Consider the following 23310-nt stretch of genomic DNA (forward strand, 5'->3'; position numbering starts at 1 on the left):
CTGGTTTGGCCTCAGATACTGCATTTTAGATACTCTGCTGCTTTTCTTTCTTTTTTTTCTTTTTTTAAACTGAACTATTCTCTCCCTAAAATGTTATGGAATATTATCCCAAGGAGTATTTTGTTCATTGCAAGTCTAGATGTTTTCCTTCCTGTGCTCTCCTGAGGACCTCCTCTCTGTTTGTCTCTGTCTTGGGCCTCTGTTGCCTCTTTGTCTTTGAGTAGCTAGAACCTCAACCATCGGTGAAGTTCATGAGATTCAACCTAATAAAAGATTCAAAAACAGTCTGAAATGAAACGACTAGAGGGAACAGAGTGACAGGTGGAATCATGGGCACCTGGGTTGAGTCAGGGAGGACACCTGGCTTCTAGGCCCTGGACCATTTTATGATTTTGACCAAATTCATTTTTTCTCTGGGTATTGTTTCCTCACCTTCACAAGAGGTTGCACCAGGCAGGCTCTTAGTTTTGAGGATCTTGACTATATTTTAAGCCTTATTCGTTTTTTTCAAATAATTTGGGGGTTACCTCCTTTCAGTCCACCAAGAAAATATTTTGCATATTTGATGCATACATGACATGCTTATTTATTTATTTATTTATTTTTTGCCGTACGTGGGCCTCTCACTGTTGTGGCCTCTCCCGTTGCGGAGCAGAGGCTCCGGACATGCAGGCTCCGCGGCCATGGCTCACGGGCCCAGCCGCTCCGCGGCATATGGGATCTTCCCGGACCGGGGCACGAACCCGTGTCCCCTGCATCGGCAGGCGGACTCTCAACCACTGCACCACCAGGGAAGCCATGACCGTGCTTTTGTTTTCTGTTTTTTACTTTCACATTTTTATGTTTTACATAAATAATAAATGCACACAGAAAAACTTCAAACAGTGCAGAAGAGGAAAAGGAAGATCTCCTCCCATCCTTGACACCCCGTTTCCTCTCCAGAGGCACCCACTGTTGTGTATTTTCCTAGAGAGATTTGCTGTATATGTATTGATATGATATGAATGCCCACTGCCTCCATTTTTCTAGTTACAAATAGTGGCATGCTCTTACATGCATTTCTTTTCCTTGGATTTTTTTTTCTTCCCCCTTCTAAACATTGTTTCTTAGAGATTGTTCCATAGAAGGACCTACAGAGCTGCTTTATTCTTCAGAATAGCCACATAGAAAATTCCTCTGAATGAATGGATCACTGTTTTTGGTCTTTTGCTGTTATGGACAATACTATGGTGAATATTCTCATATAGACTTCTCCGTTGGTGGGTGTGCTTTATTTTGAAAACAAAGCCACTGGCTAAGTTCTACTCTTTTCCAGTCACTACAGTTAATAGCTGGAGATGTTTAGTCTGAGTGTCGTCTGAATGATCAAATCTAAATTAAATGGAAGAAAGCAGCATGTCCACCATGCCTCCCCAATGGATGGTCGCCGTAAGGGCTGGTGTTTCAAAGGCTCGCAAGGGTGTGGTTTTGGAAGGGATCGTCTCCAAGTCTTAGACTCCCCCAGATAAGGATGCAGACATCAATAAAACCTGCCAAGCAGTATCTGGACAGTGTGTGGAGTGGAGTAACAGAATCCTGTGTGAGTAGACTGACAATGCTGTCTTCCCAAGTTATGGCAGATGGGTCTGATTTGTCATGTCAGTAAGTACCAGACTTGAGCCAGTTTTAATATTTTTCAAAGAACCTGAGTTATAAAAATTAACATAACCTCTGAACTGCTAACAAAAAAAATTTAACATTTTAAAGCTTTTTTCCTAACCTGGGGATTTCTGATATTGGAAATATTCAATTTACACATTTCTCTTATAGACACAATTTGGTTTTTGTTTTTTTGTTTTTTTTTGTCTATAGTAGTTACATCAGAAAAATAGGAGCATACTTTTTCAGAAGGTTCAAAAACGACTGTGCCTGGAGATAATCACTATTCTTCCATCTAAGCGTCCTTCTCCTGGCCTGAAGGAGGTCTTATGAATTAAACCCTTCTGGATATCTGGACTTTGTCTTACTTGAATTGGTATTTAAGAGAACTTTTCCGCGATGACACAGTGTGTGCCCCATCCCTGACCCTCCCACCCAGGCCTTCAAATAGAGATTGTGATTATGCTCCAACAAGCTGTAGAAATGGCGTACTTATTTCAGTTATTTTGGCATTGATCACAGCTGTGCTTTTTTTCTGCTCTCAAACTGAGAACATAAGGAATGCCCAGCTGGTTTCAGTCATTCATCCCATCGTTTACTGAGTTTCCCTGTGCGCCAGGGACGGTGCCAAGAAATGAGAGTTCTTGGTGGTGGGCTTGATTCGGGAAGTGAAGCCCAAACTGTTTGGGCAGAATACTCCAGTATCTTACCTTGCCTCGAGTGACTTCCCTGGGATTGAGCAGAGTTGTACATCTGTCCAAACCTTCCTTGAGCCCTTCCTAATTGTAACCTGAGCAACCTTTGTCCCAGGGCCCTGTTTTGAGTGCTTTGAGGGTCTGCTGTTTAAGTGGTGCTTCCTTGCGATCAACTGAAGGGAAACCGTGTGTAGAGGGGTTGCCTCAGTTTCAGTGATCGTTCCTGGTCTTCAGTTTCAGGTGTGGCAGAGGGCGGCCAAGGACAGTTGAAAGGGCAGGTGGACGGAGTGTTGGGGGTTCAACTGTGGCCCTGGTTCCACCTGTTTCTAAGCAGAGTATACCCCTCACCTCCCTGGGTTTCACAAAATAAAAAGCTGGACTAGATGCTTTCCAGGAGTCCTTACAAAGCCTAACATTCTAGCGCTTCACAGCCAAGCATAAAAACCCACCTCATTTCTTCACACGTTCCTTGTGAGTTCCTGTGAAGGCAGGAGCTGTTTATTCAACTACAAACCCAGTGCCCAGCACACAGTGGGAATGTGATAAAGACTTGAGTGAGTTATAAGTAAATTTCAAAAAAAAAAAAAAAGTATTTTTACCCCACCTCTACTCCCATCCAGAGGAAGTTCCTGTCATGGAATTAATTCTTCCTTAAGGAAACCAGGTCTTCTACAGAAAATCTTCAGTGTTGGTATTTTCTTTTCTTTTTTAAAATTTTACTGGTGTATAGTTGATTTACAATGTTGTGTTGGTTTCAGGTGTACAGCATAGTGATTCAGTTATACATATACATATATTCATTCTTTTTCAGATTCCTTTCCCATATAGGTTATTACAGAATATTGAGTAGAGTTCCCTGTGTTACACAGTAGGTCCTTGTTGATTCTCTATTTTATATATAATAGTGTGTGTATGTTAATCCCAAACTCCTAATTTATGCCTCCCCGCTACGTTTCCCCTTTCGTAACCATAAGTTTGTTTTCTAAGTCTGTGAGTCTGTTGCTGTTTTGTAACTAAGTTCATTTATATCATTTTTTAAAATTAGATTCCACATGAGTGATATTATATGATATTTGTGATATTATATGACATTTAGGTTGCTTCCATGTCTTGGCTATTGTAAATAGTGCTGCAGTGAACATTGGTGTGCACGTATCTTTTCAAGTTATGGTTTTGTCCAGATATATGGCCAGGAGTGGGATTCCTGGCTGATATAGTAGCTCTATTTTTAGTTTTTTAAGGAACCTCCGTACTGTTCTGCATAGTGGTTATACCAATTTACATTCCTACAAACAGTGTAGGAGGGTTTCCTGGTACTTTCTTTTCAATGTGTGTGTGTGTGTGTGTGTTTTCTACACATTCACTTAATACATAGTTGATTAGGCTAATTTAAAATTCATCTAAGAAAGTTTAGTTATAAAATATGTTCCCTTGTAATATCCATAATAAACTGATGATCTGAAATATTTTACTTTGAACTTTAAGTATGCCAATAATTTTATCTTTTAAAGGTAATGATACCAAATATAGCAAAAATTGAGCGTTTTTTTTCCGTCAGAAATGAAGTAAGTATATAAAATTACGCATTGTTGCCTTTGGCCCTGACCTAGGAGCAAATAGACTGAAAAGCATGGTTTTCTTTATTGTAGGATATTACCCAGGCAGAAGTTAAGCAGATTTGACTGGTAAACTGTTTGGAGGAAAGCTAGCACTTTTTAAGATGCATTTTTTGGTGGGGGGTGGGGGTGAGGAGACACCAATTATAGAATTTATTAAAGGATTACAATTTTTTTTTCTAAAGTGAAGTACTGCATGCCAAAATTTTAAATGTCGGTAAATGCAGACAAATAGAAAATCCGTAAAAAGTTTCAAACACTTCTTGTGGCTTTATCCAATCACAAACGCTGTTAGCATTTTTATATCATTTCTTTCTCACAATAATTCTCACTAAATTATTCTCTAATTATTCACTAATAATTTCTCACTAAATAATTTCTTTGGGGCACCCTCTTTTAACAAAGCGTGAATGGCGTCCTGCTTTTGTGTAGGTCCCTGATCTAGGTACTCTGCTTTACATGTCACTCGTCAATTCACTCATCCATCCTAAGTATTATTTTCTACCCACCACCTATCAATGATCACATGCCCTCCTTAGCCCTGCCATAAGCATGCAGTTTATCTGAGACTGTGCATACACACCCCCAGATGTCCTGGTGAAATTAGCTTTTATGCTGTGTCAACTTGTGTGGAATTTACTTACGACCACTCTGTTCTCTGAAAGGTTTAAAATGTATTCTAGAACACAGGCAAGGTGTGAAATCAGGTTTTTAACAGGGCACCAAAGCCACGACTAGGTGAGTCAGGAGAAGGGCCAGTATCTGAGCCTCCATGAATTGAATTAAGGTAATAATTACTTCAACAGTAATGATTAACAGGAAAGTGCTTTGGAAGGAATCTCAGGAATCTATAGTGTAAAGCGCAAAGCATTCTGATGATCTCTTTTTGATAAGGTGCTGTGGTCCCTGGTCATTAACCCGCCTGTTCCTTCCCTCCTGCAGTGATGAATCACCAGCACCAGCAGCAGATGGCACCCAGTTCCCTGAGCCAGCAGAGTCACCCTCCTCAGAACCCACCAGCAGGGCTCATGAGTATGCCCAACGCGCTGACCACGCAGCAGCAGCAGCAGCAGAAACTTCGGCTTCAGAGGATCCAGATGGAGAGAGAGAGAATTAGGATACGTCAAGAGGAGCTCATGAGGCAGGTACGGCCTTCGGTGGGACCTGGTGGAGGCTTCGTGGCCTTTGGTGGCAAGGCTAGTGGGTAGGTATCTACTTGCCATCGCATTAAAAGCCCAAAGCGCTGCTTCAAACTTCCAACATCTATTTGCACTGTCTTGAGAGCCAAACGTATATGAGTACAAAGACTAGCTGTATCAGCATGGCTGCCTGTGGCTTTCACTGCTAATCACTGGAAGGAGAGAAAGAATACGTTCCAGTTATTTATTACTGTGTAATACATTATCGCAAAACTCAGTGGCTTGAAACAATAGCCATTGTATTACATCACGCCATTTCGTGGTCAGGAATTGGGGCAGGGCTCAGCTGGACTGTTCTTGTGCTGTACGTGATTTTGACTGAGGTCACTTAACGGTGGTCGACCGGTGGGTAGCCTGGCCTGGAGGGTCCAAGGTGGGTTTACTCAAGTGTGTGGCACCATGGAAAGGGCTGCTGGAAGACTGAGCATAGCTAGGACTAAAAGCTGGAGTATTTGCCCACGGCATCTCTAGCTTGGCAATCTCAGAGCAGTGGGACGTATTACATAGCAGCTTGGGTCTCCCCAAGAGAATGTTCTAAGAGACAGGAATTGAAAGCTGCCAGGGTCTTGGGCCTGGCTCTGGAAACTGCCACAGAGTCAGTTCTTCCATATTCTCTTGGACAGAGCAGTCACAGCACACCCCTCAACCCCCAATTAGGGCAGATAGCAGAGGGGATGTTCCACGGAAGAGATGACAAAGAATCTGCAAGCATCTTTGATCCATCGTGGAGCATGAGAAAAAGAAAGGAAAATGTTTTGCATACAGACCCTGATAGAGTGCTCTGCAAAACCCCCTGGGCTTTGATCAGGCACCTTAGTGCCATTTCCTCATTCAGTCAGTCAGTCAACAGAGTGTGTGTCCTCTGTGAGTCAGGCTCAGGGCCTCACCTCACAAAATAAAGAAAAGAAAATCCATGAAGGAGCTCACAGTTTTCTCCCTGCTTCAGTGGCTTGGTCTGTGCAAAAGCAGAATTCTCTTCTGTGTTGCTAAACTAATGTAGCCCATGCTTTCAGGTCTCATAAATTTTGCTGGCTGCATTTTGGGGAGGAAGGCTTCAGTTTATTGTTTTAATTCTTCAGACTTTGCCTTATGACTCACATGAAGCGAGATACATGGGTAGCTTCCTTTCCATGTGGACGGAAATGAATAGTTTTAACTGTTCCAGAAAGCTTTCTTCCAGGGGGCTGGGGGTATTAGGGTAAACACGATTTTTTCTTTTAATTATATCTGATACTTTCAAAAATATACATTGACTGCCATAGGTAAATAATGTATTTCTCATCAAATAAATTCTAAAATATAAAGTATCTACACTGTGTGAAGTTTAAAAAACATGATGAATTAAAAGAATTCCTTATACATAGCCTTTGAAAATGTGGGAAATGAATATAAATTGTGCTTTGTTGTTCTGTTGAACTATCCTCTAAATTTGAGGAATACAACTTTGTAATATAACCATCGTTGTGCTTTTTTTACCCTGAGGATTTATGTCTGAACTTTCACGGTTATTTCAGGGTAGCATTTGTTTATACTGTTTTTAGATATACAGTATCATGTTTCTTAGCAGAAAATGATTGTATTATGGTTTTCTGTCTTTGGATAATAATTCTATTTGGAATAATTTATCTATTTTATAATATAGAGTAATATAAATAGTATTATAGTAGCATTTATAAGTTTTAATTTTTTTTTTTTCCCCCGCAAAGAATGACTTGTGTCTCAGTTTCTGCCTCGTTCTGTGTTTCTCTTTCCCCTACCCCACCTCCTCCTTTCCCACAGAAAGTATTTCTGAAAAGGGGTGGAGAAAAGTGCCCCAAATTGTTTCCTTTATTCCAACCATAGGTGCCTTTGAACCAGAATGTTAGTATTGATGGTTCATATTACGGAAATACCAACCGAGTTCCTTAAATGCTGATCCCTAGAGGCTGTGGAACTTGGAGTATTTTGCTGCATGACAGCGTCGACTCCACTGTACAGGACCTCGGGGAGGAACGCTGTCCAGATTTGCTCCCAGAGTCTCCTGTAGTTCAGCTTTGAACGTGTGAGCTTGTATGTGTGTGTGTGTGTGTGTGTGTGTGTGTGTGTGGTTAGAGGAGGAGAAGAAGATGGAATGGATTGTTCTGATGTCTTTTTATCTTTATTATGGATACAGGAAAAAAGGTCTAAAGAGACTTTTTAAAGTCGTGGCAGACGTGTTCCCCATCCAGAAGCAGCCTGATACTCAGGGTCAAAGATATTATTTAAGGCCATACAGTAAATGGTGTTGGAGTGTTTGATGACAGTGGCATTTGCCAAGATGTCTGATTGTTCAGGTGTGGATTAGTGTATTATGTGTATCACCTTTGTGGGTTTTTTTTTTTTTTTACCACTTTCTTTTGGTGCTTTGCACTTAAGCCTCACTATTTGCACTTAAGCCAGGGTGGGGCAGGGAAATGGATTGGAAGTAAAAGTGATATTTGGCTCACCTGTTTAGCCGCCTTCCAGCACCTGGTAGGAAGGTAGAGGGACGGAGGCAGTGGTGGTCCTGATGAGCTCTGAAGATTGTCTGTGCCATTTGTTCTTTCTGTCCCACTCCCTGTTCTACGTAGTCAACAACTTCCTGAATATCCTTTGCTTTCTGGGCACTTTGTAATTCCCCTGGCCTTCCTCTAGTTTGCAGGAGGGCCCTAGCTGTCCAGCCTGTCTTCTTGAAGTCCCTGCCCAGCAGGCAGGCCCTGACCTTCCTATCAGGGGAGAATTTCTGGGAGAGAGGCCCCTTCCTAGGCTCCATCTTTATGATAGGAACGGAGGTTGGTAAATTTTAATAAATAGAATGAATTTGTTCCTAATTCTTGGGAAGTCATCAGTACTCTGTATATATATATATATATATATATATATTTTTTTTTTTTTTTTTTTGCGGTACGCGGGCCTCTCACTGTTGTGGCCTCTCCCATTACGGAGCACAGGCTCCGGACGCGCAGGCTCAGCGGCCATGGCTCACGGGCCCCGACGCTCGGCGGTATGTGGGATCTTCCTGGATCGGGGCACGAACCCGTGTCCCCTAGCATCGGCAGGCAGACTCTCAACCACTGCGCCACCAGAGAAGCCCATTACTCTGTATATTTTTATCATTGTTAAATATATGATAAATGTGAAAGGTCCTTATGAGTTATATGCCATGTAAATATTATTTTTCCTTTTTCTTCTTCTTCTTCATCTCCTTCTCCCTCTTGTTCTTTTTTCTGTTTCTGTGCCATTGTTCCTCTAGGCATGTAGTCTGATGTTGTGCTGTGGAGAAAACAATTCCTCGGTTCTCGTTCCACAGTCTGACGTACACCTCACAATGCCGAGGGCTCAGATGTTAACTTGTCACTGAAATCATGCCAGAGATATTAACAAATGAAGTTGAGGAAAGTCTGATTACAGATCTGAAGTGAACCTCCATTATTTCAGGATGGAAAATTATTTTTTTTCATTCCTTCTTTTATCTCTTCATTTGTTTATTCACCCAACATTTATGTTGTGGGAAATACTAAAAAGATAAGTGGGACATGGCTGCCTTCAGATAACTTACATTTTAGCAAAGGAGACAAAATGATGAACTGTAATCCAGATTGGTGGCCAGAAGGATAAATTCAAACCATTCCTTACTTCGTGGGGTCCCAGTGCTGCCATCTTTCACTTTCATAGCTGGAGCAGGGACCAGATGCACCAGAGCCCAGAGTTCTGTGAAAATGAGCATAAGGTGCTTCTTTCTTTCTTTTCCTCGTTCCCACAGGCCAACAGAACTCGGATCAAAGGGCCGGTGAGGTTTGGTATCTCCCCTGATTAGGAATCTTTTGAAGTAGGAGAGTTTTGTTAAAAATGATCCCTACAATTTAGCATTGGCTGCTGTAGCAACAGAGTTGAACTGCTTGTATCTGATAATTGATGAATTATCTCAGAATGTGGCAGGTGCTCCAAGGGCTGGGGTGCCACGAGCCCAAGGGGATCCCAGCCAGGTCTGCAGTACGTGGCCTTATTAGGAAAGTGGAACTTTCTCTGCTTTCAGCGTCTGTCACAGACATTATGGAGAGTGAATTCTCATGAAAGACATTCTCCGTTGTCCGTGATAATCAGTTTTATTTTTGCTAAGTTTCCCAAAACGCCATGAAGCAGTTTCAGGCTCATCTAAGAAACGGCAACCCTAGAAAAGAAAGCAATTCTCAGTTGAAGATGTACTTCCTGCTACCTTCATATTAAAAAAAAAAGTTAGAATTCAGTTTATGAAGTTTTTTTAAGTAAAAAAATAGTTTTTAACTTTTAAAAATATAATTTAGTAGCTTTTTTGTTTGTTTTCTCTGAGATGAGAGAAAGCATTTTACTAAGTGAAAGAATCCAGACTCAAAAGACTTCATAATGGGACTTCCCTGGTGGTCCAGTGGTTACACTCTGCACTTCCACTGCAGGGGGCACCGGTTCGATCCCTGGTCGGGGGACTAAGATCCCGCATGCCTCGCGGTGCAGCCAAAAAGAAAAAGGAAAAAGAAAAAAGACTTCACAATGTATGATTCCATTTATATGACATTCTGGAAAGGGCAAAACTATAGGGACAGAGAACAGATGAGTGGTTGCTACAGTTAGGGATCGGGGAGGGGCTGCCTCCACAGGAGAGGCACTAGGGGGTTTGGGGGGGATGGCACAGTTCTGTGTCTTGCTTGCAGTGGCTGCTTCACAACTGTATTTGTCAAAACTTAGAACTGTACAGTTTCACAGAGTGAATTCGACTCTAAATAAAGATAATAATAAAGCAAAAGTGTCGCACAGGAAAGACAAAACACATTCATTGTAGTAAATGTTTAAAATAATCAAAACCAGGAAAGAATGTATGCATCACTTATACTCTTACCTAAAGAGAGCAGCTATGAAGATGTTGGTGATTTCTCTCCAGTCTTCGTATGTATCCATGTGTATTTTGTTTTTTAAAACAAAATTGGTAGTAGAGAATACTACTGTTTGTTATCTCTTTTTCTTAATATATTGGGAAGTCATTTATTTATTCTGTATCAGCCATGGAAGTTGTGCTGTGAGTTTGGACATACCTATTCTAAGCTGCCTGGAATCCTTTCTCCAACGTTTCTGGACATAAATTCTTAAAATACTATGAGCCACACGTGCCCACAAGACTATAGATTATTCTGCTGTTACAGCTTAAAAACCAACACAATATTTGCTCAGTATCATAAAGGGCATGTTTACAACTTTACCGGAGGAAATGGAAAATTTGAGTAACTCGTAAGAAATTGAGAAACAGGCTTCGCAGTCCCTATTTACCCCTCTGAAAGAACAATTCCTTGACATAAAAACAGACTCTTGGCTTTATCTGAGGAGAGTATTTCGTTGTATTATTTATTTAAATATGAAGCTGGGGGACCTGCTGCCTCAAAGATGATTTTAACCTCGAGGGCTTCCCGTCAGCCCCCAGGGCCTGGAAGAGTCTTAAGTGAAGAAGCCTTCGCTCCCTCTGCGTTGTTGGGAAATGGTTATTATTCCCAGGCAGACTCAGCACTGCTTTTCCCCCCATCCTTCCCTTAATTGAGGCTCAGTGGACAGGAGAAAGCAGCTTGTCAAACAAAAATGCTGACTAAGCCCGGCCTCTGGTTGCCAGGGCAACAGGGACAAGGGGAGAGGGCTTGGGCAGGAGGCCTCAGAATTCTTTTGGCAGGTCTCACAGATTTTTGTTGGGCTTGACAACCACTACCGGGTCTGGCCGGCCAGCTGGCCGGCCTCTGGCAGCCATTCCTGACCGAGGGCCCGGGGGAGGGACACACCCGGCTGTGAGCAGCGCTGGTCCAGGGAAGGTTCTGAGGTCTGTTTTTTGTCATGTGAAGAATAGCTATTTAGAGACGTTAAAAAGTGTCATATCATAGCCTAAGTAGTGGCTGCTTCATAGAGTCTTGCCTTCAGCACCTGGGGCTATAATTTCCTTTTAGAAAAGCATTTCAGAGAATTAGGTTTCAGGATTGACTGCAACATCAGAGGTCATGTTGTCCACCCAGGGTGTGGATCCCTGTAGAGTAACCTGGCTGTCTACGTTCATTCATTCATTTGTTCAGCATGCTCTAGGCACTAAATGCACAGCAGTGAATGAATAGGCTTGGTCCCTACCCTCAAAGGGCTTCCATTATAACTGCTGTCAGTGTTCTATTTGCCTACAAGTCCCAGAAATAATCCATTTTCTGAACAATACCAATTCTTTTAAAAGGGACCTGGGGCTTCCCTGGTGGCGCAGTGGTTGAGCGTCCACCTGCCGATGCAGGGGGCATGGGTTCGTGCCCTGGTCCGGGAAGATCCCACATGCCGCGGGGCGGCTGGGCCCTTGAGCCATGGCCGCTGAGCCTGCGCGTCCGGAGCCTGTGCTCCGCAGCGGGAGAGGCCACAACAGTGAGAGGCCCACGTACCGCAAAAATAAATAAATAAAAATAAATAAATAAATAAAAGGGACCCTTTTGAAAGATATTATAAATCAAACATTTAAATTTTTTATTTATTTATTTATTTTAAAATATTTTTTATACAGTTTTTAAAAAATTTGTATTGAAATACAGTTGATTTACAATGTTGTGTTAGTTTCAGGTACACAGCAAAGTGTTCAGTTATACATATATATATTCTTTTTTAGATTCTTTTCTATTATAGGTTATTACAATTTTAAAATTCATTTTTAAAGGTTTTTTCATTTACAGTTATTACAGAACATTGGCTATATTCCCCATGTTGTACGATCCATCCTTGAGCCTGTCTTATTCCCAATAGTTTGTACCTCCCACCCCTCATCTGTGTATTACCCCCAACCTCTGTACTGGTAACCATTACCTTGCTCTCTATACCTGTGAGTCTGCCTCTCTTTTGCTATATTCACTATTTGTTGCATTTTTTTTTGATGCCACATATAAGTGATATTGTACATTATCTGTCTTCCTCTGTCTTATTTCACTTAGCATAACAGCCTCCAAGTCCATCCATGCTGCTGCAAGTGGCAAAATTTTGTTCTTTCTTATGGCTGAGTAGTACAAACACATTTTTTTAAATGGAGGCTCACGAGGTTTGCACAAATGCAAAGCAGCTTCATATTTCGGATCTTGCTAAGATCAGAGGTACGAAGAAATATTCCACCTCGAAATCCATTCAGCAATTTTTCTTAAGTAAAGAGGAGACTATCTAAATTATATACTGTTTTCCTTAATTCGATTCTAAAGGATAACAGAGATTATGGAGCAACACAAGATTGCTATATACATCCTGAATTAAAAGAGCATGAAACAGGCCATGGATAATAATTATGGACTCAACAAATGTCTTCCCCGAAGTGTCAGAGTTTCGACAGTCTGAGTCTGGCAGCTGAGCTTGTGTGATGAGGTATTTCCAAAAGGGAGGCTCCAGGAAATGTGACAGTGAATTTCTAGAATCCCTTAGCACAGAGTTAAAAAGAAATTTACACTGGGCGTGTTTTTTTTTTGTTTTTTTGTTTTCCTTATAAAGAAGGTAAATAATTCAGTATTCTGCCTCTGAAGTCGGGGGAAGTTTCGGCAGAGAGAGCAACTTCTCTGCACCAGAATAACTGTTTTAATGTTAGGATTTCAAAATATTGTCTTTTTTTTTTTTGTCTTTCATTTGTTTCTACTCACCCCACCCTTTCTAATTAAAACAGTACAATCTTCCATTTTTGTAGTATCCCTGGCCACACATACCTAAATCAAGCCGGCACCCTCAGAAGAGGTTATTGTCTTTCCTTTCAAGTACATTCCAGGGAGGGCCAGGGCTGGCTGGCGGGAGGCGCTCCCTTAGCCTGGGATGGACAGGGCTGCAGGATGCTTTCAACTGCTGTTGACTTTCTCACCTCCTCTCTTGATTTATTCCACAGGCAGGCTGCAGGCCAGTGGGGAGCTGGAAGGAAAGGAGGTTTGAAATTTGCTTCCAGGAACACCTTCCTCTTACAGATGGGCCTTTGTCTTTCACACCCCTCCAGCTATTTGACACACCACCCCCTCCCCCAGCCAGTAGGAGAGGGTGCTTGTAAACCCGCATGTAATTATTCGTTTTAGGGAGCTAGATGGAAGACCACAAACTCTGAAAGAGATTCTCAAGCCTTTATTTTGCAACAGTCTTTCCACCCCCAGCTTGGATGTAGAGAAAAGATAAAGTTGTGGTGGAGCAGGGTAGGGGTGAGGTTACCAGGGGCAGCTTTCCAGATCTTTCTGAAATTGGCCTTTAAAATCTGAACTTATAACTTTGCTGGATGTGCTTGTGAATTCCCAGGACACTAGCTCCACCCTTATACGTTGAAAAGGATCGGAGACTATGTCCAGTTCCATCTCTTTTCCAATTCAGAGAGGGAAACTGTGTTCAGGACAGTGAAACAGGCCACTTCATTAAATCCTCTAAACTGCCCGAAGGAGGGGGGTTGGTATTTCTGTTTTATAGCTGGGAAAACAAGCTCAGAGAAATGAAATTACATGCCCAAGTCCCATAGCCAGTAGGTGAAAGGGCTGAAAATTTGAGGTCTGCCGACCTCAATCTTTGGCTTTCCTCTCTTTGCCACTGTCTGTGTAGTGGCTATGACAACAGACTCTGGGGCCAGATCCTGGGAAAGTTGCTTAGTCTCTCTGTGCCTCAGTGCCCTCATCCATAAAATGGAGACAGTTGGGTTGTCAGGAGGATGAAATGAGATATAGTATGTTAAAGCACTTAGGACAGTGCTTCACAAGTAGTAAGTGATATGCAAGTATTAGCTAACATCTCCACCTCCTAAAACATTTAACACCATGAGTAAGTAGCTCATTCTAGTAACTGCCTCACTGTGCCAGGTTCTTGATAAATATGCTTTTTAATCTTTGTAACAGCCCAGCAAGATAAATCTTATGTCTTTTTTTATTTTTATTTTTCTTCAGATGAACAAACTGAAAGGTTAAAAATGTACTCCAAAATGTTATAGCTAGGGAGTAGCTCAGCTGGGATTTGAGCTTTCATCATTCTGAATCCAAGGACACTTTTTCTCCTGTGCCAAGCCCTGGTCATATCCAGTAGCATTTAACCCTCAACAACTGCTTGAAAATTCCAGTGGCCAGTAGCCCAGAGAATTGAGAAGCAGCCAGTTCTATCACTGAACGAACTACTAACTACAAAGCCCTCCATCAGATCTGCCTCCAGTCTGGGGTAGAAGGAATCTTCCTTCTTCCATGTGGCAATCAATAATAGTTTGAGAGCCATGGAGTGCCACAAGTCTCTCTTAAACAGTCCCCTTGCTTCTTCGTAGGACATGACACTCTGACCGCTTCCTATCCTGATTTTTCTCCTCTGGTCACTCTTTGTAAAGATCGTGACAAAGTGTAGAACAGCCTTGCACGTGGAGATTGGTGGGTCTAGAGAAGGAGTGCAGACGACTTGAGTTGGAAAGAAGGTTTGGAGCATGTAGATATCGGGGAGATGGACCCCACGAGGCTTGGCCCTTCTGCATCATTTTCTGTTGGAGTCTGTCTCCCCCTCTAGAATCCTTGAAGAGGCAGGACACTGTCTGTATTTTTCACTGCTGTATCCCTGTTGCCGAGAACAGTACCAGGCACCTGGTAGTCTCCATAGTATTATTTTTTTTAACATTTTAATTAAATTTATTTATTTATTTTTGGCTGTTTTGGGTCTTCGTTTCTGTGCGAGGGCTTCCTCTAGTTGTGGCAAGCGGGGGCCACTCTCACTGTCGCGGCCTCTCTTGTTGCAGAGCACAGGCTCCAGACGCGCAGGCTCAGTAGTTGTGGCTCACGGGCCTAGCTGCTCCGTGGCATGTGGGATCTTCCCAGACCGGGGCTCGAACCCGTGTCCCCTGCATTAGCAGGCAGATTCTCAACAACTGCGCCACCAGGGAAGCCCTCTCCATAGTATTTTTAAAAAATAAATACAGGAGCAAATGAATGAATTGTTGTGGGGACTGAGGGAGACAGTTGACTGAGATTTGGAGCTGGGAGAAGGGGTGACGGCATTAGGAGAAAGCTTGACGTCAGCAGGAAGAGCTGCTTTGGGGCCGGGTGAGGAGTGTACTGTGAGACATGGAGTTTCAGACCCCAGCTGGATGCGTTATTTTGGACTTCAGGGGTGGGAAAGGGGCAGGTAGTGGGTTGCTGTGGTTATGGTTGTCAGGGAAGGCATCCTGGGAAAGGTGATGTAACAGAACCCCTAAGGGTGGGGGGATATGTCTTGATGAAGAGGGACCCAAAGTACCGCGGACTTCAGGAAACTGAAGACTTGTTTGGGAGGATAGGGTGGGTGGGAGTGGAAGGGACACTGGGAAAGGATATTGCTGAACTGGAGTGGAGGTGGGAGATGAGACAGACCAAGGGGCTCAGGTGTGCCTCCAGCTTAGCGTTTGATATCCTGCCTGCACTGGCGGGAGCTGGGGAGGGAGCACAGGGTTAGGGCAGCTGCACTGCCAGCTCTGAGTTGGAGACCTGAGTCTTGTCCTAGACCAGCCTTGTTCAACTGTCCCCCTGTTTCCACGTCAGTTCACTTAGTCCAGTGCCCCATCTGCAGCCTTTGCTTCTGATTCTCCTTCAGTCTTGACTCCCTCATCTTGGTCAGACTAAAGTCAGTTGTTTGCCTTTCATTTCTGCCCGGGCAAGGGCAGCAGAGGTCACATGGCAGCCAAAATCATACTGCATCTGGGGTTTAATTTTATACTTAAATTTAGTTTCTTTTTTAAATAAAAATCCTCCTTTCTTTGGATGGGGACGTGTTAGTGAGGTTAGTTCTTTTATTTCCAAACCTTAGATTTTGTATTGCTATTTCAATTTATGAACAGAAATAGGAAACTGTTTTCATTCAAGAAAGGCTAGACCTTTAAAAATTCTAAATATGGGGATTTCTCTGGTAGTCCAGTGGTTAAGACTCCAAACTTCCACTGCAGGGGGTGCAGGGTCCATCCCTGGTTGGGGAAGTTCCACATGCCATGCAGTGTGGCAAAAAAAAAAAAAAATCTAAATATGGAACTATTATAAAACATAATTGAGTGAAATGAAACTTATCACCATTCTCCACTTATATTAAAAATCAATTTTATGTTATACAAAAAGGTTTACAAACCGCTCCTTGGTAAAATTGAAAAAAAGTTATATTCTTAGCCTTGCCAACTCATGATGAATTTCACATTTGGTGTAATCCTTCCAAGGTGAAAGTTGGCCAGGAAAAGGTGTCAGACCACTCAAAGTGGATCAGTTCCATGTGGTAGTGTGACTTTTAAGATTATTTATTTTTGTTTTTGCTTTTGTTTTGTTTTCTGGGATTGGAATACAGAGCATAAGACGATAATAATACTTAGTTAACATTTACTAAGTGATCTCGTGTGCCAGCACTGCTCTAAGTACCCTGTATGTGTTACCTCATTTTATCACCACAGCTGCCCTATTGGGTGGATGCTGTTATTATCCTCACTTTACCAATGAGGAACAAAGAAATTAGATAACTGGCTGGGAGATGGCATGGCCAGGGTTCAAATCCAAGCATTTGGCCCTGGAATCCCTGCCCATGACCACTCTGCCCTCCTGCCCATCTCCTGTGTTGGGAGCAGGAGAAACACCATGGGATCATTTCATTAGGATGGAGTTTGAGCCTGGCTAGTTGGGATCTATACAGTAGACTGTTGTTTTACTCATACTTGTGGTTGAAGATGAGAATTGAATGATCTTAGTTAAGTTTTCCTTTTATTATTAATTATAATTTAAAATATTTCCATTTGAATTCCAGCAATATTTTTCATTTCTTCGTTGAGTGAATATTTATCAAGTGCCCACTATATGCCTGGGTTGTTATACACAGTGGGGATACAGAAGTGAACATGACAAATAAGATCCCTTTCCTCTCTTTACATTCTAAAGAGAAAGACAGACAGTAAATATATAAGTTGCCATCAAGAACACTGAATGTAATCTCTGACGAGATGGCATCTGTTGAGACAGACATCAGTGAGGGAGTGAACTTCAGGAAGATCTGAGGAGAGTGTTCCAAGCAGAACGAACAGTTGGAGCAGATGCCGGAAGTGGGAGGAGCAGGTGCCGGAAGTGGGAGGAGCAGGTGCCGGAAGTGGGAGGAGCAGTGGGGAGGGAGTGAAAGAGTGAGGGGGTCCTGTCCGAGACAAAGGAGGAGACGTGGACAGGGCTGTCAGGCAGGCTTTGTGGGCCGCTGTCCAGGTGGGATAGGGAGCAGGTGGGTTTACAGCCAGGGGCCAACATAACCTTCACAGTGGCTGCTGTGACTTAAGAATAATCTTAGAGTAATCTCGAAGAAAGTGTTGCCCCCTCGGAAACGTTTCTAACTCAGACTGGCCTAATTTATATTGCAAAGTTAGTTTTCAGGTATATTCAACACCTTTTCTGTATTCTCTCTCCCAAGTTAGTCATTCGGAGGCGAAAATGATAGTGCGAGCCCCCTACAGGCAGAACAGAGCATTGCCTCTTATGATGCCGTGGGGGCCAAGCCCTCAAAGTAGTTAGGGAAACATCGATGCTGAGGAATGGAACTTCAGTTATCTCTCATTTTAAATAGAGGGGACAGGTGTGAAATGGCACCATGAAACATTTTCCCTGATATATAATAGTATAGGTTCTTCCAGCTTTGGTTATTATAAATAGTTCTTTTGAATTTCATTTATATATTTAGCCACACACAAGCATTCTTTTAAAATGCATATTGTATCTATTTGACATATTCCCAGAGTAATTTAAATGAAGAGGAAAGCTTAAAATATCAGAAACTAGATATTTTTCTTATAATTTAAACGTTTTATTTTCATATGATATATCATTAGAGATGACAAATAATTCATATATACATTGTATCTATATTTTTTTCCCCAGTGAAGTTCCAGAAATGATTCTTACTATATTGAAATGCAGACCACCTGGAAACTGCAAATTCAACTAGTGTTCTTAAGATATATGGTGATAAAATTGTGTCACATGTAAAGAAATGCAGCAGTTTCTTCAAGCTGTATGTTTAAATGGGTATCGGTTTAGGGGTACACTCCACATTTATTCAGAAAGTTTGGAGAATTGGAATATTCTAGTTACAGTTGATTTTTTTGGTTAATGAAGGTTATTGCCCAAAGGATCTTTGCATTTACAGTTTATAAAGGGCTAGAAATTATATCATTGACTAGCTGTCTTCAGACTGTGTGTATGAGTCTGTTTGAGAGGTTGGTGGCCTCTGTGCTCTTCACACCAGGTCCAATCCCTGTTATTCCTGTGTGTGAGGCCTCCGGGTAAGCTTTGGTTGGAAGATAAGATTTCTAATGCACACTGCCTACCACATAAAAACAACTATAGGAAATAATTCAGTTTTTCTAGATTTAGTCAGAAGGTACTTCCAAGATTGAGATTAAAAATCCCCCTTAAAAAAAAAAAACAACTCCATTTTTTGGTTTGCTTTTTACAGATTACTGAATAAAATTTGTTAGTTAAGTATTTGATTATTTGCAATCCAAATGAACAGAGGTGAACCAAGAGCCCTGTCTAGACAGGGTATTTATTTCAGTATAAGTTGACAATGCAGTTTCTTATCAATCAGGTCTTCATGGTTTATAAGAGCTATGCTACCATAACTCCTCAGAACAGTATAATGAACTCTAATAACCGAAAGTTTTTATGGCCGATGATTTCATTAGACTTGTCTAGACAGCAGTTAGTCTCTAAAATCATTGTGTGTCGGGGCTGGAAGGGATCTAACACAGACACTGTAGCTTAGATGGTCTAAATATTCTGTTTGCCATTGTAGCCATGGTTTTGGGGTTTTGAGGGATGGTGAGACCAGTGATTCAGCCTGCGTAGTGGGAAACCGATAGGCATAAATATGCCGAGGGCCTAACTTTGGTTTTGGATGCACGTATAAGTATATAAAAGTATTATTCTCTGGAAACAGCAGTAAATTTGAAAGGAATTTGATGTCTGGTCATGTTTGTCAAAATGGGAGAGACTCCCTAGAGGTTATATCTAGAGAAAGTAATTGCAGTCAGATTTGTAACCTTTTGGATTGACTCTCCTTGGCAAAGTAACGCTAGCTTAAAAAAATGCTAGTGTTTTAATTTTTGCTAATGAAATCCACGTGCTATCGAATAGTTAATTGTCAGTGGGATTTGGATTGGATGTGCATGGTTCCCCAAACTTCAGCCATTTTAGTCAACAAAATAATTAGTAACATAGAAAAACTGATTGACTAACAAGCTTTTAAACTGGTTGTTCTGCTCTCCTGGTTATTGATATAAAACTGCCAGATGTGACAATGCAGAGCCAGAACTCTGTAATCCCACTGCTTTACTGGCCTATAAGCGGCAAAGACCAGAATGTACCTGCTAGTCCAGAGGAGTACTGATTGACTTAGATTTGGTCTGAGCACCTGGGGTAAAAATAGCCTTGTCTCTGAGAAAGTGTCTTGAGAGGCCCTTATATGATTTGGGTTTCTTTAGCGGGGGTGGGTGGGTACACGGGCCTCTCACTGTTGTGGCCTGTCCCGTTGCGGAGCACAGGCTCCGGACGCGCAAGCTCAGCGGCCGTGGCTCACGGGCCCAGCCGCTCCGTGGCATGTGGGATCTTCCCGGACCGGGGCACGAACCCGTGTCCCCTGCATCGGCAGACGGACTCTCAACCACTGCGCCACCAGGGAAGCCCCGATTTGGGTATTTTAAGCAATTGGATGGGTTAGATAGTTGCTATGTAAGTGCCTTGAGGGCAAATATTGCATGAGCGTCTCGTTAACTTTGTGAATGTGAGAAAGTGACTTATATCTATAAGATTTCTTCAGAGAAAGAACACTAATGATTTCCTGATGATTTTGACGTATGAGGAATAAACATAAAGCGCTTTTGTGTTTGGTGAAAAGTTTTTATGCGAAGCATCCTTTGCTCCGATCCTTATGACAATGAAAGAATCACTGTTGCCTCTCCCTCGGACTGTCACCTCTCTGTAGGAAGCCGCCCTCTGTAGACAGCTCCCCATGGAAGCCGAGACTCTAGCCACGGTTCAGGCTGCTGTCAACCCACCCGCCATGACTCCAGACATGAGATCCATCACTAATAATAGCTCGGATCCTTTCCTCAATGGGTAAGTCAACATTTTAGGGCCACTTATTTTTGCTTTCTTTATTATGTGGTTTACAGTATAACAGATCTTTGTTTATGTTGGGAAAAGCTGGGGAGCTTGGAGGATGGGGTTAAGATAGAGGGAGGATGTGGAGGGAGGTGGCAGGAAAAAAAAAGTGGAGGAAGAAGTCATCTACCTTTTTTTAAAAAATCTCAAATTCAAAAATTGGTGCTATGGCATGGAGTAAACCCCTAGTCAATAATTTGAAAATGGGGATGAACTTAACGATTTCAATGGGATGGTGTTGTATAGTAATTATTTAGAAGAATCTTGCGGTTTTATGTAGCCAACAGGGGATAAAAAGCATGTCATATGGCAAATAAGGGAGCAACACAATTAAGAGGTGATGTTTGTGGCGCAATGTGAATAAGGTCTATAGTTTAGTTAATAGTATTATACATTGTCAATTCCTGGTGTTGAGCACTGTACTATGGTTGTGTACCATGTCCGTGGGGAAGCTGGGTACAGGATGCACAGGAACTCTGTACTCTTTTTACATCTTCTGTGTGATTCTAAAATTATTTCACAATTTAAAATTTTAATTAAAACAAAAAGGTGTTGTTTTAAAATATGAAATATATGAGCAGAAGGAAAAGGAGATTGAACCAGAAATATCTTCATGAGTAGAAGTAGTCAACCTTAATTGTAGCCTTTTAAACCCAAATAAAAGGCAGTTTTCTATTCCCTGTGTCTTTTCTGCCCTTGCAGAGTCTTCTGGCAAACAAGCAAATACAGTTATGAAAGTTATTAAAAATAGAGAGAGAGATGAAAACAAACAGTAAGGGAAATAATGAAAGAAAGACATTTTTAAATGATTGATTTAAAACTACTTCAAACGTACAGAAGAGTATAAAGAATAACTTAAGATTTACCCATGTACCCAACTCCCACATTTTGCATATTTCCATAGATCTTATTTTTTTTAAATAAGTATTACAATTAATACTTAAACCCTTCCCCACCACCACTGAAATCCATTTCTTTCCCATCTTCCCTCCCTAGTGGTAGCCATTATTTGGAAATTGATGTGTATCCATCACACCCATTTTTTTTTCTTTTTTCATCACACATATTTTTATATTTCTTATTGCCTGTTAATGTCTGTATCCAGAAACAATATTCAACTTCGTTTTCGGTTTTGAAAAAGTGTACATAAATGGTATCATTCTCTGTATGTAGAATGGTGTTCAAATTGTTATTTTGAGATGAAAAGGGAATCAGTGTCAATTTAGTATGAATGGCCAGGTTTTTTTTGCTTACAATTTATTAATTTCACTGACACAGGGATATATGTTTCAAAATTAAAAGGAAATGCAAAGTCCACCTGCCTTTGTTATCTGAAGATCGGGCAGATTGACAGAACTACACTAGTTGAGGATCTTCATGACTGTATTTTAATTTTGAAATTTCTTTCCGTCTTTTGCTCTGCAGGGGGCCATATCATTCGAGGGAGCAGAGCACCGACAGCGGCCTGGGGCTAGGGTGCTACAGTGTCCCGACGACTCCGGAGGACTTCCTCAGCAACGTGGATGAGATGGACACAGGTAGGAGCCAAGCCTGCGAGGCCTTGCAGTAGGTTTGCACTTTTAAATCGTCTCTTTAGTCATCTCAATTCGTGTTTTTTTTTTTTTTTTTTTTTTGGCTACACCGCTCAGCATGCGGGATCTTAGTTCCCTGACCAGGGATGCAGCCTGTGCCCCCTGCATTGGAAGAGCGGAGTCTTAACCACTGGACCGCCAAAAGGAAGTTCCCTAGTCCTCTCAATTCTAAAATCCAATGAGAGACACTTAACCTCAGCAACAACATAAACTAACAGCTGAAAAGCCACTGGAACCCAGGCACTATTAATAAACTCTAGCCCCTTCCCCATAGTTTATACAAATATAGTTGTTTTTTTTTTAAATTCCAGGAGTAGCCTTTTATTTTATTTTATTTATTTTTTTAACATCTTTATTGGAGCAAATATAGTTTTATATATGGGCACAGGATTTTAGTTTCTGCTTTTTTCTTCTCTCTCCCTCCCTCCCTCCCTTCCTTCCTTTTGCTTATCCTTGCTTCATATAGCCCTTTCCTCACAATTGCATTAACATACCACTGTCTGCTTTGCCATTCTTCCACAATGGAATATTTATGCTTTTTTCTAGCTTTTGGTTGTAATGTACAGGCCACCAGTATGCAAATTTTTTCATGTGATTAACTGCATTTGGGAAGTAATTGGCAGTGGGCATTTGGAAAGTTAAGCAACTCAGAGGATTCTAAAATGTCAGCTCCAAATCCTAACATGGTAACAGTGAGTGTCCTCCCTCAGCAGTTAAATTTAACATAGTTCCTGGCCTGCCCTGCTTTCAGGCTAGACCTCAGCTGGCTTCCTGGTTACCTCCTTTTCACCATTTCTCTAGGAGCGATGCCTCCAAATTTGGTCTAGACTTAATTATCAAAGTCCTAAACTCCCAGAAGATATTCTGAAGCCAAAATTAAATGACAGCTGACAACAAGGACCTACTGTATAGCAGAGGGAACTATATTCAATATCTTGAAATAACCTATAATAGAAAAAAAATCTGAAAAAGAATATCTATATAAATATCTATATCTATATAAATATCTGTATCTATACCTATATCCACATCTACAGATGTACAACTGAATCACTTTGCTGCACACCTGAAACCAACACAACATTGTAAATCAACTATACTTCAATTAAAAAAGAACACCCTGAAAATGGACTTAAAAAAATTAAATAATAGTTGATGTATCCCCTCTTTGAAGCTGTTCATGCAAGTTTCTCCTCCATCCTCACTGTTGAAAGAAAATCGTTCTGTGATGAAATGATTGCTTTCCCCAGTGCCGTTGTCCAGAGCGCCCGTGTTTGTTACCCTCTGCTCTTCGATGACTGCACTTCGTGCTCTAAAACTAAACGATTGGTCAGACAAAAGTCAAACTTGGCCAGAAGGTTGGAGCAGCTGTTCCGGGCTCTCCATGCAGCCCGTCATCTACTTGTTGAGAGAATTGCACAGACTGT

The 23310-nt window shown here is 41.7% G+C and overlaps 1 protein-coding gene across 4 annotated transcripts in view; it reads left to right on the forward strand.

Moving 5' to 3' along the window:
- Nucleotides 1-23310, forward strand: part of WWTR1 (WW domain containing transcription regulator 1) — a 132696-nt gene that overhangs the window by 102719 nt on the left and 6667 nt on the right. For 3 of the 4 annotated variants that reach the window (XM_029214321.1, XM_029214322.1, XM_029214323.1), the window contains exons 4-6: nt 4892-5094; nt 20113-20246; nt 21717-21829. In XM_029214321.1, the coding sequence (XP_029070154.1) occupies nt 4892-5094; nt 20113-20246; nt 21717-21829 (450 nt within the window). Of the gene's footprint in view, nt 1-4891; nt 5095-20112; nt 20247-21716; nt 21830-21940; nt 22230-23310 lie in introns of those variants that run through there. The other variant, XM_029214324.1, reaches the window with a different exon arrangement.

The sequence above is a fragment of the Monodon monoceros genome, unplaced genomic scaffold (assembly GCF_005190385.1).
Source record: "Monodon monoceros isolate NGI ecotype Baffin Bay Population unplaced genomic scaffold, NGI_Narwhal_1 Super_Scaffold_11, whole genome shotgun sequence".
NCBI classification, from domain to species: Eukaryota; Metazoa; Chordata; class Mammalia; order Artiodactyla; family Monodontidae; genus Monodon; species Monodon monoceros.